At 44.2% G+C, this 20,577-nt stretch overlaps 2 protein-coding genes and 1 long non-coding RNA gene across 3 annotated transcripts; 1 reads left to right on the top strand and 2 right to left on the bottom strand.

Annotated features, from left to right (window-relative positions):
* Positions 1–983: 983 nt before the first annotated feature.
* On the bottom strand, positions 984–7,294 carry LOC107376854 (golgin subfamily A member 6-like protein 7). Its single transcript, XM_070548340.1, has 12 exons — positions 7,210–7,294; positions 6,892–6,952; positions 6,478–6,585; positions 6,353–6,399; positions 3,992–4,081; positions 3,709–3,780; positions 2,789–2,869; positions 2,592–2,678; positions 2,042–2,137; positions 1,546–1,641; positions 1,399–1,476; positions 984–1,317 (listed from the first exon to the last, which is right to left on the bottom strand). The coding sequence occupies exons 2-12, from the start codon at positions 6,950–6,952 to the stop codon at positions 1,252–1,254; spliced, it is 882 nt and encodes a 293-aa protein (XP_070404441.1). The 5' UTR covers positions 7,210–7,294; the 3' UTR covers positions 984–1,251.
* On the top strand, positions 4,072–19,843 carry LOC107376867 (type-2 ice-structuring protein). Its single transcript, XM_070548343.1, has 9 exons — positions 4,072–4,793; positions 6,871–7,293; positions 13,046–13,128; positions 13,426–13,467; positions 15,844–15,882; positions 16,280–16,383; positions 19,188–19,322; positions 19,402–19,504; positions 19,599–19,843. Exons 2-9 carry the CDS (start codon positions 7,052–7,054, stop codon positions 19,670–19,672), a joined length of 822 nt encoding a protein of 273 aa, XP_070404444.1. The 5' UTR covers positions 4,072–4,793; positions 6,871–7,051; the 3' UTR covers positions 19,673–19,843.
* LOC139066214 (uncharacterized) lies at positions 17,885–18,134 on the bottom strand. The gene is made up of 2 exons (XR_011519162.1): positions 18,047–18,134; positions 17,885–17,976 (listed from the first exon to the last, which is right to left on the bottom strand). It is a non-coding gene; the product is annotated as an uncharacterized lncRNA (long non-coding RNA).
* Positions 19,844–20,577: the final 734 nt, after the last annotated feature.

Raw genomic sequence — 20,577 nt, 5'->3', positions numbered from 1 at the left:
CCTCCGTCTTGTCCTGTAAAGAGGTGAAGCAGTTCAGATGAGCAGAGGCATTAAAGGCCTTGGCCACTATCATGTAGATTAGGCCTGTGTCAGAGACTTTAGGTCTCCGCTCGAGCAGATGCAGCACAGCATGACCTTTAGGTCAAAAACAGGACATATCATAACGCTACACCTACGAGGACTACAAAGATATCAGAACTAAAATAGAGACCATGGACAAATACACATTTAGCACATATATTACACACTGAGGGAAAAAACATCACTTATGTCATTTACATTAAATATCGTGTTTGACACGTGTGACCAGAGTAAATATATAGTCACACCAATTAAGTGTTTCCTTTTACATAAGTATTACGTTAACAGCTGTAAGATGGTTTAGGGCTATTTTACCATTCATAATGAGGAGAGCATGTTAATTATATGGGTCCATTTAAATATATTTAATGCCGACATCAGGGGGATAAATGCTCCCGACTTTAAATGAAGACCAAATACAAAAACTATTAAGATGTAAATCCTATTTGAATTCCATTTTAGAAGCTTAACTCTACATGTATTAATAATTTAGCCATCAAGAAGAAAGCTGCAGCTGCTGTTACCGCTGTGGGCCAGCGGTGGTGCTAATTCACCACCGTGTAGCTGCCAGCTACAGACTAGAAGAAGGTGACACAACTTGCCTCATCCAATCATATTCAAAAGTGTCAGTAAGGCTAGCTGCTAGCCTGCCACTGAGCAGGATTGCAGCATGGGTTACCATGGCGACTGGGAGGGGTTTCAGGCTAGCCGATTTAGGGGTGGCTACACCGGGAATCTCATCAGAAAACCTGGTTTTGGGGATAGCCCTCTTTCCGTTACAGCCCCACTACCTAGGTGGCTAAATACTACAGGAACGGTAAATATCAATAATATCAACACAAGAGAAGACACGTACTTACAAAGTTCTGGTTTAAAGTTTTTAAGTAAAAAATTACAACATGTGTTTTTATTGTTTTTATTGATTTTTTTATAGTCAGAAAATGTCCCAAAAACGTACTTATTCATACATTTTAATGTTAAAACAGCAAAAAACAATGATTCTCACTGGGGTCTGAGGTTTGAGATAAAAACTTGAGATAAAACTGAAAAGTTAGGTTACTATATGTAGATGTGCTTTAAATTGTTTTAAAATTTTATTTCATAGTAAAAACAAATCTAACTTTTATTTTAAAGAATCAAAAACATCTAATTAAACTGATATCTGAAGCTTTAGATTTCCGTTTGGATCCAGTTTTCTTTTGCACACTTGAAGTCTTCTGCTCCGATCGTCTTCCTCTGCGGGAACACGGAATCGGAAAACTCGGCTGATATTTTTATTAAGCTGAAAACAAAATAAACGAGTTTGTAAAATCGAACCTTCGCGATCTCCAGCTCCTTCCTCAGGGCTTCCAGCTGCTCCTCCACTTCCTTCCTCCTCTGACGCTCCTCGTGGAGCTAAACAAAAACAGATGCTAAAGTGTAGAAAACCTTTGGACACCAAACCCAGATGATGCGTTCAGGTACCTCCTGTTGGTGTTGGTCTCTCAGGTCGGCCAGCTGCTTCTCCAGCTGCTCCTCCTTCTCCGCCATAAACTTAGAGAGGAACCTCAAGTGATCCAGCTAACAAACAGGAAATAATTATAAGTTTTATTCATGGTAATGCCTTTATTTTCATGTTAATAATGGATTGTTTAATAAAAAAAATTAGTTTTTGCCTGCAGGTGGATATTTTTAAACCTCAACACAATCACAACCATTTGTAGAGGATCGCCCTCTAGTGGCAAGTGGGAGTAATTTCTGTTTTGCTACATTAAATGTGCACTAAGTAACAGCGACATCTTGTGGTCTAGTTTGGGTACTGCGGTCCTCGCATCAAAACAAGTAGCCTGCTCCGAGCTCAGGACTAAAGGTCAAATCCAGCAGCAGCTCCGTCTTCGTCACCAGGAAGTTTCAAACGAGTCTGGTTCGTTTCAAACATAGAACGAGCTTTAGCGGCGGTGTGCAGAAGTGAAGGGATTACCTGTCTATGCAGATCCCTGGCCTCTATCATCTTGGACTCCATTTTAATTTGAGTTGCCTTCAGCTCCTCCAAGGCCAGCAGGTTCTTCTGGAGCTTCTGCAGCGATCAGATTGCAGAGCTTTAAGCTGAGGTTTTATTGTTTAGGACACAGAAACCGGGGTTCACAACGACCCATAATTCACCTTTGAAAAATGAACTTGCGTAACAAACTTATGTTCACGTTTAATTTCGTTTTGAATATTGAAGCCAGCCGGGGCTTGGTAGTAATTCCACAAGGGATCATGACACCATCCGTGCTTTTACAAGTTCGGCGTTGCGGGAATATTACCAAGCATGGCGGCACAAATGCCACGCCGCCACAGCGCGTTCAGAAGACGCACCGCGGCGGATGTGTTACGCCGACTTGCCGGCATGGAAGTGACTGGCTTACAACACTGCGGGTTGGAGTAGAAGCAGCAGACCCTCATGGTAGCTCTAAATGATTTAAATCAGTGAGATTTGCATAAAGTCTCTGTGAAAGCAGAAACCGTAAGAAATGGGTCGTTTCTACCTCCTTTTGCTGCCGGTTCACTTCTGTAAACTCTTGCAGCTCCGCTCTGGTCTGCTTCAGCTCCTCATCCGGCTTCAGTCCTCGCTCCTGCATGGAAGCACAGACTGACCTGTTAATCAGCCGATAACCAGCCTTGACGAGCATTATGAAAACAAAGTGTTCCCATTGCAGTGAAACGCTCCTGAGGACCACTTTACCTCCAGGCCTGGTCTTGCAGCACGCGGGAGATACTTGGACATTCCTTGACGAACTTGACTTTCCGTCAGCTGGTCTTCCAGCTGATGAAGAGAAAACGTCTCACTCTCGTTTAAAAGGACTGTCAAAAGTTAAACCCTGATCATCTGTTAATACGTTTAAAAAGTTGTGACTAAAGCCTGAGTCATGCTTCTCCGTCAGCTCCAACAGGGAGAGACACGCACGCACAGACGGAGATGTTTAGCTCTCATACTTCTCCGTCTCCTTGAGAGTGTTGCAAAGCAATTCCCCGCCAGGACAACAGAGGGCGTAGCGCTGTTCTGTGGTATCCTGTCCGGTCCAAGATAGTGTGTTTATATTGTGGTTTTTTGTATATAAGAGACTTTTTAACACACATTTGTCTCATCCTCCTCCACCTCTTCATGCGCTCGCCACCTCTAAACCCACGTTTCCTGTCATTTCTGTCCACAAGTGAAACGCTTGCTGTGTATCTTTTCACTCCTCCAGTCACGGGGAGTAAAAACGTTCATGTTTTTAGAGTTTTTTATCGAGGTCTTCTTCAAGTTTCTCCGTGTCTGCCGCTAGTTATCCTCGGCTCTTTGTTTTTGAGGGCGCAATGGCGGCGGTGTAGACGACAGCGGCGTCCTGACCAATCACAAGCTTGCGTTCTCCGTCCTTGCGGGGGATCTCCAGCAGGCCCGCAAGGACGGATAACGGCGTTGCGTGTCTCCGCGCCGACGCAGAAACTTGAATCAGGCTTGAAGTTTCTAACTGACCAACTGAGCTGCTTTTGAGCAGAATGCTGCCGTTCACACCAGCTCCTGCTGTAGGGTTTGTGCCGTTTGTCCTTCAGCAGAAAACCTGCAGCTGCTTTACGTTTCTGCTGCAATGATTACAGGAACAAATAACGGGTGTGATTTACCCTTTGGATCCTCTTCAAAGCAACCAGGTGTTTCAGCGATGGAGAACAGACTGCTTGAGGGGAGTTTATTTCCTATAAAGCAAAAGAGCAGATGGGAAGATTAATCCTGAGAAGTTCTCTGCAATCATCACGTCTACAATCTGTTTAAACACGACGGAAGTGAGAAATCTGATGCTACAGCCCCAGGTGAGGAAAAACAAACACAACAAAGAGTTAGCAGGTGTTCAGAGGAAACGGGAGGAGAGAAATGAGTCTGATCGTCACATGAAGGCGGGATTTGAACCTGCGGTTTTCTAGATGGCGTTTTTTCTTCTGGCGAGATCGGCTGGTTCCCATGCTGAGGGACGGCCGTCGTCTCTGTTCGGTTCTCCTGCTGAGAGAGATCGGTTAAATCCACTTACTGTGTTCATTTTCTGTAGTTTTTCTGATTCATCACGTTTTCCTGGCCTCCTGCAGCGGCCACGATCACGTGTACTTTGTCTCAGTTTTCAAACATAAAATTAAATATATAAAAAGTTAAACTTGAAAGCAAAAAAGACTAAAGAGCAAGTCACCCCCGACCAGATTCTTACTCAACTCCCACTTCCTGTTTATAAAATGCAGCAAATGCTGTTGCCTAGTAGACCGAGAGGGCGGAGCCGCTTACAAATACACACACAACAACCTGTAAAGGTTCCTGAGCCTTTAAATGGTCTCTCAGTCTAGTTAAATTACAGAAATAAATGTATTTTTGCACAGTATTTTAATTTTTCCAGCTTCACATAATTGTGTGTATTTAGCAGCATTTCTGTTGCTGGTAATCTAGTAACGGTTAAATAAATAAATAAATAAAATCATTTAAAATGACACTAGAAGAGGCACAAGCCTGATGGAGGACTTACATTTACTAACGTGGGTCAGACCCAACCACAGAAGAGCTGAAGCTGGGTGGTAAACACACACAGGTAGTTCTAATAACACCTGAGCTCCATGACGTCTGAGACTGATGCATCAGTGTTACAGCGGGGCTAAAGACATGATCAGAAACAGGTTACAGCTGGATGACCTAGGAAGGCAGAAGATCGTGACGCCTGAGCGGTGAACAGGTGAGCGGACCTTCGGGACGTCCCGCTGTCACGCTAAGAAGGGCACGGCTGCAGACCCGCACCTGCAGCCGTAGCTGCAGATCCGCACCTGCAGCCGTAGCTGCAGATCCGCACCTGCAGCCGTAGACTATTCATCACGTCTTCCTCGTTCTTCACGGCTGTGAACCGCTTGTGATCCCGGGCCAGGAGTAGCTACAACGTAGCGTGTGTAGACTGCCGTTACTGACCTAAAAGTGCCATCCTGCAGTTTGACGCAGAAACTGAGGCCCTGTCCACACGTAGCCGGGGATCCACGAAAACGGAGTTTTTTCACACGAAAACGGATCTTTTTAAAAACTCCGGCCAAAGTGAAGATCTGCGTTTTCTCCGTTTTGGGTGTCTGCGTGTGGACAGACAAAACCGGAGTTTTAAGGTCCGCAACGCCACTTTCCACGACAAAAAAATGCTGACATCACGTGTGCGACCTGTGTTTACACTAGCCGACAGCATGGAAGCCCTCAGAGCTGCGCTCGCTTTATCAATTGTCCAAGCGCTTTCTGCTTGTTTTTTTTTTGCAAGCAGAATTACTGCTCCTTGCGGAAGACCACAGACGAAGGACGAGGTTAAGAACGGGGGAAGTACTGCCGCCTACAGGTCTGGCATGTCCTTAACAACGTATTTATCCGGGTACGTGTGGACAGAGTTTTCTTTTAAACGAGGTGGTGTGGATGCAAGTTTTTGGAGGGGCGGATATTCGTTTTTAAAAAAACCCGGCTACGTGTGGACTAGGCCTGAAACTCAGGCTGGGTGAAGAGGGATTTAGGACTGACTCGGCTCTACTTCTGCTGTTTAATAAATAAGATCGAGTCCCACCTTTTAAAACACAGTCAGCCTTGCTGCTATGTAGGTGTACCAATAAGCCTCGGAGCTTTTAACATCGTCCATCGCCTCGCTGTAGCTAAAGTAGCAAAAATGCAACTTTATGTGAACTTTAGCCAGATTTATGGGTCATCCCCCCCACCCCTCTGGCTGAGGAGGCAGCAGTAGTGCAGCAGCGTCCTGTTGGAGCTGTGACAGCTTGTGCGCACACGCTTTTCTTCTCTAAAAGCTCATGAAGACGATTTGCACAAAGAGACTGCACCGGCTCAACGTACACAGATGCAGACCTGAAGATTCTTACATATTTTTCTGTTTAGACATGTTTTTTCTGAAGGCTGGGATTTTGTCATTTCAGAAAACAAAAACCAAGTCCCTGGGCACATGCATGCTTTTCCTAAGAACAAAACATAAATCTATTAAAAATTAAATACATTTGTTTGACATGGCTACATAAACCCACCCTGCAAAAATAACCAAAACAAAACAAAAAAACACAGGAATGAATGACTTTATGATTGACCTCCAGGGGGAGCTGTGGTTCATGTCACAGCTCATAGCTCAGATTGTTCTTGGAAAGAAAAAAGTGAATCAGGATAACAGATGTAGTTTCAGGCCTGAAACTCTCCTCAGCAGCCGAGCAGAAACCTAAAGTTCACCAGACTTCTGATTCATTCCTTTACATGAATAATTAAATCATTTACCCGACTGTCGTCACCCTCTCTCCCTCCCGCGTCGCAGCTTTCATCATCTGAGTCAGAAACAGACTTCAGGTCAGAAACATCTAAACTAACTTCATATAGCTTCATTTACCATAAAACCAACTCACCGCCTTTGCTCTGCTTCCATTTATACGAAACAAAAACCGCAGCGAGAAGGAAGAGAGCAGCGAAACCCAGCAGAGCTGCAGAGGAGAAGCGATCCTGGAGAAAGTCCTCTAAACGACAGAAACCAGAACAGACCAGACGTAAAACAGGTCACCTTCAATCACAAAGACACGTGTGACCTCAGCTACCCGCCTGATGGATTTGACCAGAGCACTGGTGCAGCTACACATGACCCCGTGACTTTTCTCACACACACACACACACGTCTGGTTTACTGGAGACCAAATTGTCCCCAGTTCTGAGAGTGTGTGTTACAGGTTGTGTGTGTGTGTCCCTGTCCAGGTGCCCCTAAAGTCCTCTTCTATAAAACTATCCCCCTGTGACCCTCCATGCAGGTTTGGTTTGAGGACGCTCACCTGTGCAGACAGGTGGGATGTGCTGGATGAACAGCAGGAGGCCCGTTACGATCCCGTCCATCTGCCAAATAAAAGAAACTCTGCAGCTGTGGGACCAAAAAGGGAAATTTCACACTCCTTCTCCGTCCTTGTGAGAGTAACTTTGAGGGTGGGGGTGTTAATGAAGCCTGGACTGAACAAGGCCAAGAACAGGTCTGGACTCGGCAGGAGGACACAGACGCGTCAGACCAGAGTCAGCGTCCCTCCTGAGGAGACATCTGGACAAGCAGTGTTGGGGTTTGGAATAACTTCGAGATTATTTAATAAACTGAAACTTACATTAAGTTCAGGCTGCAGCGGCAGAGGAAGCACCAGCAGAGAGCGGAGCAGCAGACCAGCACAGGCGATCCAAGAGGTGATCAGGTAAGGCCCAGGTGAGGTGGATAAGGCTGATTAAACAGAGGGGTGCAACGACTCAACTGAACACAAGAGGGCAGGGCAACATAAACACATGAGCTGCAGAAACAAAGAAGAAGAAAAAAAGATATTTTCTATAGCGCCTCTCGAGATAAAAACCACGAGGCGCTTCACCAAAACAAAAAAATGTGAAAATATAAAAAATAATTTAGAAAATGATTAAAAATATTTTTAAAATGAGCAAAAAATAGACAATTGTGATAAAAAATGTTAAGAAAGACAGAGAGTGAACAGGAAAGAGGGAAATCAGTGGATCCTGAGGAAGGTGGAATAGGTGGGGAGAGCAGAATAAAGAGAGAGTGGTGAAGAAGGTCATACAAAAGCCAGCTTGAACAAGTGAGTCTTCAGCTGCTTTTTGAAGGAGTTCACTGAGTCCACTGATCTCAGGCTCAGGGGGAGAGAGTTCCAGAGTCTGGGGGCCACAGCAGCAGATGATCTGTCACCTTTGACCTTTAGCCTGGTGCTGCACAACCAGTAGGCTTTGATCACTGGACCTCAAGGACCTGCTGGGGGTGTAGGGACTAAGAAGATCACCAAAGTAAGATGGTGCTTGTCCATGTAAGGCCCTATAGACCAGAACCAGGATCTTGAAATGAACCCTGAAATTGACTGGCAGCCAGTGAAGCTGGAGGAGAAGCGGGGTGATGTGGGTGTGTTTGGAGGACTTGGTCAGAAGCCGAGCACAGGCATTCTGAACCACCTGTAGACGGTTCAGGGAGGTTCTGCTCAGACACGTGAAAAGAGAGTTGCAGTAGTCTAAGCGTGAGGAGATGAACACCAGAAAACAGTCACACTCCTGAGTCTCCATTTAGGTCTGAATTAAACCTGCTTCCTGTTTAAAATGATCCGTTCAGTTTGGGTTTACCAAATCTACATCGTTGTCTTCAAGTGTACACCAGATGTACTTTAGTATACTTTAGTGTGATTAACACACCGAATCTGATTAAATACGCAGATGACACTATTTACTCTTCACTTTGGTCACAAGGCTTCGTCCGTGTCAGCGTACAGACACTACAGAACGCAGTTCTCAGTAAAACACACCAACACGCCTGCTGTTAGCAGTGATGACGAGTGGCCACGTGGTTTTAGTGATGATGGTGACAGAGCAAACAGAACAATCCCGCCGGATGCCGAAGTGAAACAAAAACATTCTTTACTGAATCTGTTAGATAAATATCAAACAGACCTGACATGTTTAAGGACCTGTTTGGTCACCACGATGCTGGGAATTAGTTACAGCTCACACCCAAACTCTGCACCGGATCACCAGGGAGACAGCAGTGCTCTTCACTAGTACTGAAAACGAATGATAATGTGTTCATTTAAACGTTGATGTAGCCATAGTTTTATTTCCATTAAGCAGGACCCTTGGGCCCAGTCCCAATACTCACACTGCACCCTACAGACTTCTGTGAAGTGCACTTGGAGGAAGTGCGCAGTAATGGGCTCGACACACGGGAGGCGACAAACGGCCGCGATCAGCGAAATTTGTCGCCGTCGCTTTTATTACCTGACACACACGGGAGGCGATCCGCGGCAGCGGCCAGCGGCAAAGCCGTCTACGCGTTCTGTTCCATGGCGAAATCGAAACTTCCGTTGTTTTGTTTGGCTGTGTCACATTGGAGGGAATTAAGGTTATTTAAGCGGTTCAGAGTTAATAAAGCGGTAGATATGATGTTTCACAAGGTGCTGCTAGAGTTATGTCAAATCTTACTTCTGATTTTACTATAAAACATAATCATAATCTACTTCTCCTTCATGTTTGCTCGGAGATGTGTGGAGCATCCTGTCCGCTCATTGGTCAGTGAATGAAACCTCCGTTGATTGGTCCTCGTCCGAGCGACAGCGATGAAAAGTTGAAAATGTTTCAACTTTCTGGGATCGCGTCGCTGGGTCGTCCGTGCACGACACGTGCACGAGTGCAAACTTTCACACGCACGTTTTTCGCGTTTCGCTTGGTAGGAGGGAGACCCGCGATTATCGCTTTGTCGCGCATGTCTCTTTGAAAATGAATGGAGGAGAGGCGATGTCGCCTCCCGTGTGTCGAGCCCATAAGGCTTCAAGTGTGTGCTACACAAGTGTGCAAATAATATCCGAATTGGGACAGGGAGCATTGTGTCATCAACCGCAATGCATCCTGGTCGCTGTGCTGCTTTTTTAAAAAAAAAGCCTTTATTAACAACTTTCAAGAAAACAACCAAACAAATAAAAACAAATAAATTTGAATTCACTGCTGGTTTGTCTAAAAGTTTCAGAGCATCCACTAATGGTCCTAAAATGAACTACTTTCATTATAAAATACATATTTTCAGAAAAGAAACTTGAGCCTTTTCTCCTGCAGCAATGGATTGTGGGTAATGTCCTTCACTTCAAGTGCGGATCGAGGGTGCAAAAGGGGTGTGGCCATCTTTCGCACTTGAGAATCGCGACACCCTACGCACTTGGACCCCTGGTCGGGATCGCACAATGAAGAGGCGCAAATGTGAAAGTGCAAGTATCGGGACCGGGCCAAGGTCTGCTCGGGGGCCTGCAACTGCTGGTGACATCACACGGTAGCAACACCACTGAAACAACGTTGCGCTCCACTTTTTACCCACCTAAGCACTAACATCAAGATCAGACTCTACACATAAAACAGGTTTCAAAATAATTCATTCATCAGTTTCTGCATCCTTGATGAACCTCCACAGACGGGTGTAAAGGTCTGCCCCTGAGAGAGCAGACAAGGACGTCCTGTATGGACAGGCTTGGAGCAGCTCGCCACTGGGGGTGGGGGTGGGGGTGGGGGGCATGGATGGGTTTTTATGCTTTATCTTTTGTACGTTTGTTCTGTGCAACCCCTCAAATCCCATTGTTTGGTTCTTTTCTTTTCCTTCTCCATTTATTTGTATTTTATGCTTTCTACAAAACGTTTGGTTGTGGCCCAATGAGCTGGGTTTCTATGAGTGTTTCTTCTAGACGAATTCTTTACTCCTGTAAACGGGTCAGCAGCAGCTCTAGTGTTGCTACGAACGGTGTTCCTTATTAAAGGCCAAAACAAACAGAAAAAAAAAACTAGGCTTGATGCCTTATTTAATTTTACAGGAACTCGTTCAGGTAGTGGACTCATCAAACACACACTTGGTTTCATGGTTTATTTGTTTTCTAACCAGTTAGTCTGGCATAGCCAGCCTCGCCCTGGGCTGCTACCTTATCGTGGTGGAGGGGTTTGAGTGTCTCAGTGATCCTAGGAGCTAAGGTGTCTGAGGTTTTATGCCTCTGGTAGGGTCACCCATGGCAAACAGGTCCTAGGTGATGAATCAGACAAAGTGCAGCCCAAAGACCCCTTATGAAGAACAAGATGAATAGAAACTGTTCCCACGCAGGGATGCAGGCCACCGTGGCCCCCCTCTGGAGCCAGGCCTGGAGGTGGGGCTCGTTGGTGAGCCCCTGGTGGCCGGGCTTTTACCCCTGGAGCCCGGCCAGGCGCTGCCCAAAGAGGAAACGTGGGTCCCCTTTTCCACGAGCTCACCACTTGTGGGAAGGGCCAAATGGGGTTGGGTGCCGTGTGTGTCAGGTGGTGATACAAAAACTGGCTCTTGGCACGTGGATTGTCACCTCTCTGGTGGGGACAGAGCCGGAGTTGGTGGTTGAGGTTGAGAGGTTCTGGCTAGATATTGTTGGACTCACCTCAACGCATGGCTCTGGCTCCGGAACCAGTTTCCTAGAAAGGGGTTGGACTTTCTACCACTCTGGAGTTGCTCCCAATGAGAGGCGCAGAATAGGGGCGGGCATACTTGTTGCCCCCCATCGTGGTGCCTGTACATTGGGGTTTACCCCGGTGAACGAGAGGGTAGCCTCCCTCTGCCTTCGTGTGGGGGGCGGGTTCCGACTGTGGTCTGTGCTTATGCACCACACTGCAGCTCAGACTACCCACCCTTTCTGAGTCCTTGCAGGGGGTGCTGCAGAGCACTCCTTCAGGTGACTCTCTCGATCTGCTGGGGGACTTTAACGCTCACGTGGGCAATGACAGAGAGACCTGGAGAAGTGTGGTTGGGAGGAATCAGAGTGGTGTTGTGTTATTGGACTTCTGTGCACATCATGGATTGCCCATAAAAAAACCACATTCAAGCGTAAAGGTGTCCATATGCGCTCTTGGCACCAGGATATCTAAGGCTGCAGTTTGATGATTGACTTTGTTGTCGTTTCATCTGATCTGCGGCCGCATGTCTGGAAAAATTGGGTGCAAAGAGGGACGGAGCTGTCAACTGATCACTACCTGGTGGTGAGTCGGCTTCGATGGTGGGGGAGGAAGCCTTTTTTACAAAGTCAGTTTTTGTCCCCTACACTTTTTACTGTTCAAAAACAACGTTACCTTACAGGGGTAGGAATGAAACTGACTAACAAGGTGAAAACAAAGTTGGATTGAAAGTATTACAGTTTTTTTTACTGCCACCTGTGTACTTGACAGTACTGCATCCCTGACCTAGCATAAAAGAGCCTGTAGTTTTATACATATTTTTGTATACTTACTGTAAAGACCTCCCCCCCAACACACCCTCGAGGCCGGTTGCTCTCCATGGGTCGCCCAGAGTATTTTAGACCTGATTTTTACGGTAACATGTGACAGATATGCCATTATTTTTTAACAACTGAGCATCATTTCATTCATTTTTAACAACATTTCGGTGGATAAAACCAGAGATTAAAAAACTACAGATGGTCTCCTCCTGTTTAGCTCCTCCCACGATGCGTCCACATAGAGACGTAGGTCCAAGGAGGTCAGGGAGGGTCAAAAGAACAGTTTGATGATAGATCATCAGGATCCTGTCATTAGGTTTTTCCAAGATTGTACATTTAAGAGGAGGTTTACATTACTCATTTTTGGCAAAACATTTACTTTAATGGTTACCATCAGTGTCTAAAGAGCATTTCAAGCTAAACAGCAAATAATGCTCCAGAAAAACCCCTCCAAGCCCACCTTCAAAATTCTAGATAAACAAACTCGTGGATGTGACAAAAACAAGTACCATAAAAATAAACTGCAACATTTTAGATTGAACTTTTCTTCCTCTTCATAGTTGTAGTTCTGTTACCCCCTCCTCTGCACACGTTCGGTCGTCAGGAGACTCGGGTCTTTCATCAGGCGCAGGTAAACATGGGAAGAGCTTAATTCAACACTGCGGATTTATTAAGGGTGTCGCTCGGTCCGCACCGTGACTAAAAATTTTCCTGTGAAATGAAAAGTCTGTTTGTTTGTTTTTTTAAACGTAGTTCAGATGAACTCCTCTTTGATCTGTGTCTCTGTGCTGCTAACGCCTCAGCTCTGAGCGTCTATAAAGGAACGACCGGTTTGTGCTCGACACCAGTGCAGAGCCAGACTGCAGCGCCGCAGAGAAAACAGGTGGTTAGAAGTTTTATTTTTACTCGTTACTGACCCGGTTTTTAATACTGGTGGCTCTTTGACCTGTTATCTGGTTTTTACTGTGGTTTTATGACTTGACTTTATTGTTTTACTGTATTTTTTGTCTGCTTTCTATCATTTGAATATGTTTTATTTTTGGCGTGTTTTCATGGGGCTGCGTCGTCACGTACAGCCCTTTGGGGTGTGTGAGGAACAGGAAGTTAGCTCTAGAAATAAAGTTGGCCTTTATTTTGTATCACTGGTTTTTCAGAATGAACACAGAATGAACATTCGTCTCCCTTTCCTCCACAGTTCTGTCGCCATCATCGCCGCCACTATGATGCTGAGTGTGTCTCTGTGTGTGTGGATCGTTGTCGCCATGACTCAGATAGCTGGTGAGGATTTCACCTTTCACCTCAGAGGCACTAAAACCACCAATCACCTGAGGAAATGCAGAATATATATATATATATATATATATATATATATATATATATATATATATTACTATTTAATATCAAATCCTCCCTTGTGTGTGGCTGGACAGAAACTATGCTCACACACACACACACACACACACACACACTGGACTCCATTTGTTCACCTGTTAATGACCTCGTTGACTTATTTACATCCCAACAAACAGAAAAACGGGGAGAATTCAAACTGAACGTGTTTAAATGTTTCTGTAGATTCTCAAGAGGACGAGAACGCACCGAGTGTTCCAACAGAAGGTGAAATATCACTTTTTTTATGTATTATTATTAATAAATAAATATGTTTTGAATAAATACATCAAAATCTTTGTTTAGGTGCAGTTTGAAGATGTTCAGCTCTTTAAAACAAAGACTTAAAACAATCTGATGATGTTTCAGACATTACTGTATAGACAGAAGCATGGATGTAATTTTCACTTTAGAAGTAGGGGGGGGGGGGGACTTTACAGTATGTTCTAATGGGAAACAGGCTTCAACACAAATGGTTGTTTTCTGCTTGGTCCTAGAGCTCAACCAGTGTCAGTTTAACATAGCGTAATTTTGTTTTTGGATGGTAAAAAGTGCAGGGGTCAAAACGTGACTTTGGGAAAAGTGGGGGGGGGGGGACATGTCCCCCCTGTCCCCCCCAAAAATTACGTCCATGGACAGAAGGTTAGAGTAGATAATTAATGGCTGTGTCTTTTTGAAGAAGGAACTTAAAGAGCAGGCTCGCCGAGAAACCGTTTTATACTTGTTAGTTTTTCATGCAGGCAGCAGGTTACACGACAATGGTCTCCTGCACCTATCTCCTGCATTAGCTTCTGATAGAAAACAGACGATGAAACTCTAGGATTTGAAAATACTGACAGATCTACGTCACATTTAACATTCATGGATTGACCCACAGGGGCGCCGTACAGCGGTGAAAGATGAGGAAGATTCTAAGGGCCCGCAGCTGTCAGGGGCCCAAAAAAGTTTCAAAGTTGAATTAAAAAAAATTTAAAAATCACAAGTAGTTTACTTTGCTGTATTTTTCTCATTTAAGACACTAAACAAACAATCTTTAAGTCTTTTGGAAATGTATATTTATTCAGAGGTCCCTACTTTATTTTGACTAATTAATTTGACCCCCCCCCCCCCCCCCCCCCCCCCCCCAACAGCATAAAATGGTACAGTCCACCTGGCCGGTGGTAGCAGGCGAGACCAGCTCACGCAGCAGTCAGACAGCAGAGTGCGACAAGGCTGCAGTAAATATGTCTGCAAAAACGAAGTCTGGGCCACAGAAGAGGAAAGAAAGAAAGGAGAAAGGACAGGCAGAAGAGAGGGCGTCAGTATGTTACACAGTTTTTCTCAAAGAAAGGTGGGTTTAGTTAGTGAGTGGTTAAATTCAACCTGTTAGCTAGCTCTGATATCCACAGTGAGAGGAACTATGTTTCATCTAATTATGGTAAATGGGTTGTTGTCCTTGTCCCTACCAGAATCAGCAGCTGATGATATGTCAGGTGTCTTATTCATTTTGTGTCTATGATGAAGCCATGGAGACTTATAAAGAAGTCACCTTGTCAGCAGTGAATCCTTAATTGTTGTCAGTCATACAGAAATACTTGATTTCAAGAGGAAAGACAGCTGAAAATGTAGTTATGTAAAGCTTTGACACAACATGGAAATTCAATTAGATATCCAAATTTGAATTTTATCATAAAATAAAATCTTAGAATAAATAAACACATTTTAAGGGAGTAATAGGGAAAAGGAGATTAACACCTTTCAGCATGTGCATTTCCTGCTTTTTGCTAATTCTGTTGAAGGAAAATCACTGTTTAATGAGAGACAGCTGGTGAAAATGAGATGTAAATAAGTAAGAATGCATGTAGACCTACATAATTAAGCAAAACTGAAACACTAATATAAAGTATATATATTATATTTTTTTCTCCCTTCGAATCTGGGAGGGTGCAACCCCAGCTCCAACTATGGACGAGCCCCCAGGGGGCCCAACTTGATACTTTTTCATGGGGCCCAAAATCTCTGGCAGCCCCCTTGTTCACCCATCTTGACCCACGACGGGGAAGGCTGTTGTAGGAAACAGCAGAGAACGTCTCAGCTAGTAGAAGCTAACCGTTAGCGGTAGCAACTTCACCAGTCACACAGCAATATTCCTCCAGGCTCGTGTTTTCTGCAGAAGTAAAATATCAACGCTGTAGAGCTAACAGAGGTGATAGAGTTGTGTTGCTGCTAGCCAATCAGAGGAGAGATGCTCAAATATCAGGAAATTAGACTCCAAGTCCTGCTGTGTTCAGCTCACTTCTCCTCCGGCTGAAATCCACGTCCTCCAGCAGGAGAATCTGAGTTTTTGTCCTCTAGAACGACTTACTAGGCATTCATTCCTACTAGAAACCACTGGAGACATATGTAATATGAGTAGAATATTCAGAGAATATAACACTGTACTTTATTAAATCTCTACTGTTCTAATAATCATTTAATCAGTTAGATTCATTCCTTCCCCCCCCCCCCCCACACACACACACACACACACGCGCGTTTATTACTAGAGTTGTATTTTGTACATCTATTTATATCACAATGAACTAAAAATGAGAAAAAACTGAATGTGTTAACCTGTTTCTGCAGCTTTTCCAGAGACCGAACAGCCAGCAATGGATGGAACAGGTGCAACTATAATTTATTAAGTTATGTTAAACTAATTTATTAAGTTATGTTAAACTAATTTATTAAGTTATGTTAAACTAATTGATTAAGTTATGTTAAACTAATTAGTTAATTTAAGTATTTAACAAGCACCGTTTGAAGATGCGCAGCTCTTCTACACAAAAACAATGAGCTGTTAATGTTTTAATAACTTTAGATGGTAGATCTCCATGTTTCAGGCTTCATTACATGGATACTATGTAATAAATGGCTTTACCTGGTGGCTCTGACCCAACAACAACATCAGGTTGTTGGATATATTAATGATATTTTCTTCTTTTATTACAAAATGCCGCAACCTTCTGTAACACTGCCGGTGTTCACCTCTACACTTGTTCACTACCTCGTTTAATCCCAGAGGGGGATTATTTTGCTGACTTCACCTGTTCTGATGGATTCACCAAGTACAGCACCCAGTGTCTCCTCTACGTTCCCCAAGCCATGAGCTGGAATGAAGCCAAGGTGACCACCATCATTGCTGTTTAGAGTAAAAACCATTTAAAACACACACACACACACACACACACACACACACACACACACACACACTTAGGCCTAGTCCACACGTAGCCGGGTTTTTTCAAAAACGAATATCCGCCCCTCCAAAAACTTGCATCCACACCACCGCGTTTAAAAAAAAACTCTGTCCACACGTACCCGGATAAATACGTTGTTAAGGACATGCCAGACCTGTAGGTGGCAGTACTTCCCCCGTTCTTAACCTCGTCCTTCGTCTGTGGTCTTCCGCAAGGAGCAGTAACTCCACTTGCAAAAACAAACAAGCAGAAAGCGCTTGGACAATTGATGGATCGGGTAGTGACAGAGCACAGCTCTGAGGGCTTCCATGATGCCGGCTAGTGTAAACACAGGTCGCACACGTGATGTCAGCATTTTTTTGTCGCGGAAAGTGACGTTGCGGACCTTAAAACTCCAGTTTTGTCCGTCCACACGCAGACACCCAAAACGGAGAAAACGCAGATCTTCACTTTGGCCGGAGTTTTTAAAAAACTCCGTTTTCGTGTGGATGACAGGCCAAAACGTAGAAAAATATCTACGTTTTGGCAGATCCCTGGCTACGTGTGGACAGGGCCTAAATGAATGAATGAATGATCAATTTATTCAGTCAGTTATCTTAAGATAATGTACATTAACATGTCATACAATTAGATACAAATACCATTTCTCACTAACATATGCTTTCATTTGTATATGGTGTCTATTTGGTATATCATGACTGAATAGGTTTAGGCAGAAGCAGTAGCTTATATAATTGCCTAACCTACTTACAAAACATTTTTTTTATTTCCCGCAATGAACCAACAACCCAAATAAAAGTAAAACACAAATCCATCCATCAACATCAAATTAATACTCTTCAAAAATGTTTTTACTGATAAGTTTTTTAAGAACTGAAAGAGAAGTTGCTAATTTTAATTCTATTTTAGCCTCATTCCAAAATTTTACTCCCATTACAGAGATACATCTCCTTTTCATGCCCTTTTTGGCTTTTTGTAGAACAAACATACACCTCTTAAATCATATTTACTTTCCCTCTTTACAAAGAACATTAGTATATTTTTTGGCAGAGCTGTTAATTTTACTCCAAACATAAATTGCATTATTTTATAATAAAATAATCTTCTAATTTCATAATCTGTGATTTTAAAAACATCGGGTCAGTATGAGCATAATAATTGCTCTTGTTCATAAATCACAATATCTAATGTCTATACACGCTCATCCACGCGGGGGCCGATGCCCATCTTCAGCAGTTCATCTAAGATGATACATGTTATAAAACAAAACTATGTTATATAAAATAAAAATATAGAGCAGCGTAATGTAATGTTGGCACTTAAGGAAATACAGTCACCGAAATAACCTCAGGAAACATGAAGAAAGCCATTTGTCATGATTTGTAGAAATCTAACCCACGACATACAGAATCAGCATAGAGACAGGGTAAAGTGTTTAAATAAGAATTTATTAAAAGGGAAACCAAGGAAGCAGCTGAACATAGCTGAGTTCTTTCACAAGGGAGCCGGTGCGGGAAATCTGTGGACAGATGGGAGTTAGATCCAACTCGAGGAGGGAACAAGGAATCTGAATTGAGCGGAGGACTTACGGTCTGGAGAGGAGGGAACTAGCTCGAGGGAGGAGTGGTCGGGTCTGGGCTGAGAGGGTTTTCCTGGGACTGAGATCCAAAAGGTGAGACGTGGAGGGAGCCGAGTTTGTGAAGATCCAGGGAGCTTAGGTGGGCAGCTGGAGGTGGTTCTGGCCAGGGAGCGGCTGAGAGACAAGCAGGTTGGAGTTCCAGAGTTCAGCCAGTCGGAGATGAAGGTGGAGGTTTGATCCAGGTGAACGAGAGCAGGAAGGGTAAATGCAAAATCCAAAACACATCTAAAATCTCAAAAGGTCCAAAGAGCTCGACTATAATACGAAGAGGTGGCTTAGAAGGTACCCAGGTAGAGTAATCATCCAGCGACGTGTAGAAGTCTCTCAGCTGCTTAAATACACCTGGCGGCTGATCTGCTGCAGCTTGGTCAACCTCCAGACACGCCCACCTGCAGAGGGAGAACTCAGAGACAGGGAGTGACAGCAGGAACACACCTCAGACCGTGACACTGTTAAACTAAAGTAATAAAGGCATTTTTACCCTGGGAGCGCCCCGCCCTCATCACCGCCATCCCACCTGCTCATCATGAACACCTGTGTCACTCTGCTTCAGGGTCCAGTTTAGAGCAGAAACACTGAAGCGCCCCCTGGTGGCCAGAGCTCTTAGACCTTGGGCCGTTTGTCTCCTCGTTCCTTTTGATTTCAGTGGTGAGACATTTGTTCTCTGGGTTTGAACTGAGAGGTTCATAAACACGATTTCGATCACCGAACAGCTGCTGAATGTGAGAAATAAAAGGTTGCATGAGATCACGTAGTAAATAAAACGTTACTTCAGCCGGAATTCCACATCCGGATGGTTTTCTGACACAGTGGGAACACAGGAAGTCTGGTAGAAGTCGGATGTTTTAATGTTTTTGTCGGAACTTATAAAAGTTTTATCGTCACAATTTTTATTTCTTCCTTTGAGAAATGTGTTTTTATTTTTACTAAACCAAAGTTTAGTGTGGGTCAGGTTTGAAAGCGTGTGTGTGTCTGAACTGATGATATTTGCTGATTGCATCATCAGTTTGGTCACTTTGCTCTCTCTCTCTCTCTCTCTCTCTCTCTCTCTCTCTCTCTCTCTCTCTCTCTCTCTCTCTCTCCCCCCCCAGGAAAACTGCCAGTCCATGGGATCTTCCCTCGCTTCAGCCTTCTCAGGCTTTCAAGCTTCAGAGGTCCACCTTGAGATGAAACGAGCAGGAGACACATCTGGAAAAGTCTGGGTTGGAGGCCACAAATCTCCCGAGGCAGGGCATAAACAAATCAGGCGTGCAGTAGCCAAACGAGACACACAAACGTGTACAATAACAATATTTGTTCTTACAGGACGTTAACTGGTCCTGGGATGGCGCCTCCTACTTCAACGGGGTTGGTGACTTTTGTGGTGAAGAACCCCATGAGAACAACTGTCTGGAGATAACTGATGATGGTAAACCGGTCAAGCTATGGCACAGAATGGGGCCGGAGAGCAGCAGACACAGTGAGCCGACTGAAAAATAAAACTCTGTTTTTGCTGATTTCAGACGACTCGGCTTGTCTGGATGACACGGACTGTGACACGAAGCTCCCGTCAGTCTGTGGGACCATCCTGATGTAACGGACATCTGCAGCATCACCAGCTCCTGCGCCTCCAAAATAGAAAACTCACACTTCTCTGTGTTTCTCCTGTATTGCTGCTCCTTTGCTGTAATGCTAATCTAGTCCCACTGGAGTTTAGGTAGATTTCAAGCTTCTGCAACAACCTAGTTATTAAAATGCTTCCAGCTCAGTTCTGCAGTCCGATCTGTTACTTTTGTCCAGCTGAAACGTGCTTTTCTGTGTTGTCCTGCGATGGACCAACAACCTGTCCTTGGTGTACCCCGCCTGTTGGCCTGTTGGCTGCAGCCCTGTGTGGATAAGCGGGTTCAGAAAATAGATGGATGGATGAAATGGGCTTTATGCAGATAAACCAGTCACAATCAGAACAACGCTTGGTTATGGTTGGCTCTTGGGCTCCCCCTAGAGTTGTAGGTAGGATCACATGGAGCGTCTGTCCCAGCGGTGCAGGGGTGTTTGTCTCCTCAGTCCACCAGAATAACGCTGCAGCTGCAGTTTTCTAGAATTATCTACGGAAAAGAATAGGGCCAAAATTGATATTTTTTTTATTCTGTCGGTTTATTTTTATTATAAGGGTTTAAATTTGAGAAAAAAATAAATTTTGGGGGGGCAAAAGTGTCTGGATGTTTATTTTCTATCAGATGTTGAATTTAACAGAAAATTGTGCAAAAAAACACACAAATAGCTCTAAAAATATCCCAGGTCCTTTCAGGTAAATCATGTCATGAAAAAAGCTAAAAGCATTTATTAATGAATTCATCGTTCAAAGGATGAGTGAGTGATTTTGATCCTTTTGGCCAGAATCATAAAAGAGCCACTGGAGGCTCCAGCGCCACAGATTGCAGACCGCTGCTGTAAAGCATCTAAATGGTCACAAGGTTAAAAATTTCTATTTCACTGATTAAA

The sequence above is a fragment of the Nothobranchius furzeri genome, chromosome 2, assembly GCF_043380555.1.
Source record: "Nothobranchius furzeri strain GRZ-AD chromosome 2, NfurGRZ-RIMD1, whole genome shotgun sequence".
NCBI lineage: Eukaryota > Metazoa > Chordata > Actinopteri > Cyprinodontiformes > Nothobranchiidae > Nothobranchius > Nothobranchius furzeri.
Note: the sequence above shows the minus strand (reverse complement) of the source record. Positions and strands in the feature narration are given on the sequence as shown.

Bases quoted from the DNA above. Each gene is read 5' to 3' on its own strand.
- LOC107376854 (XM_070548340.1), bottom strand. From the start codon at position 6,952: ATGGACGGGATCGTAACGGGCCTCCTGCTGTTCATCCAGCACATCCCA. The intron at 2,679-2,788 runs GTAAAGTGGTCC...GCTTCCATGCAG, and splicing joins CTGCAAGACCAGGCCTGGAG to GAGCGAGGACTGAAGCCGGA. The intron at 1,318-1,398 runs GTTCGATTTTAC...GTGTTCCCGCAG, and splicing joins AGGAGCTGGAGATCGCGAAG to AGGAAGACGATCGGAGCAGA.
- LOC107376867 (XM_070548343.1), top strand. From the start codon at position 7,052: ATGAAGCCTGGACTGAACAAGGCCAAGAACAGGTCTGGACTCGGCAGG. The intron at 7,294-13,045 runs GTAAGGCCCAGG...TTTCCTCCACAG, and splicing joins GCGATCCAAGAGGTGATCAG to TTCTGTCGCCATCATCGCCG. The intron at 13,468-15,843 runs GTGAAATATCAC...CTGTTTCTGCAG, and splicing joins ACCGAGTGTTCCAACAGAAG to CTTTTCCAGAGACCGAACAG.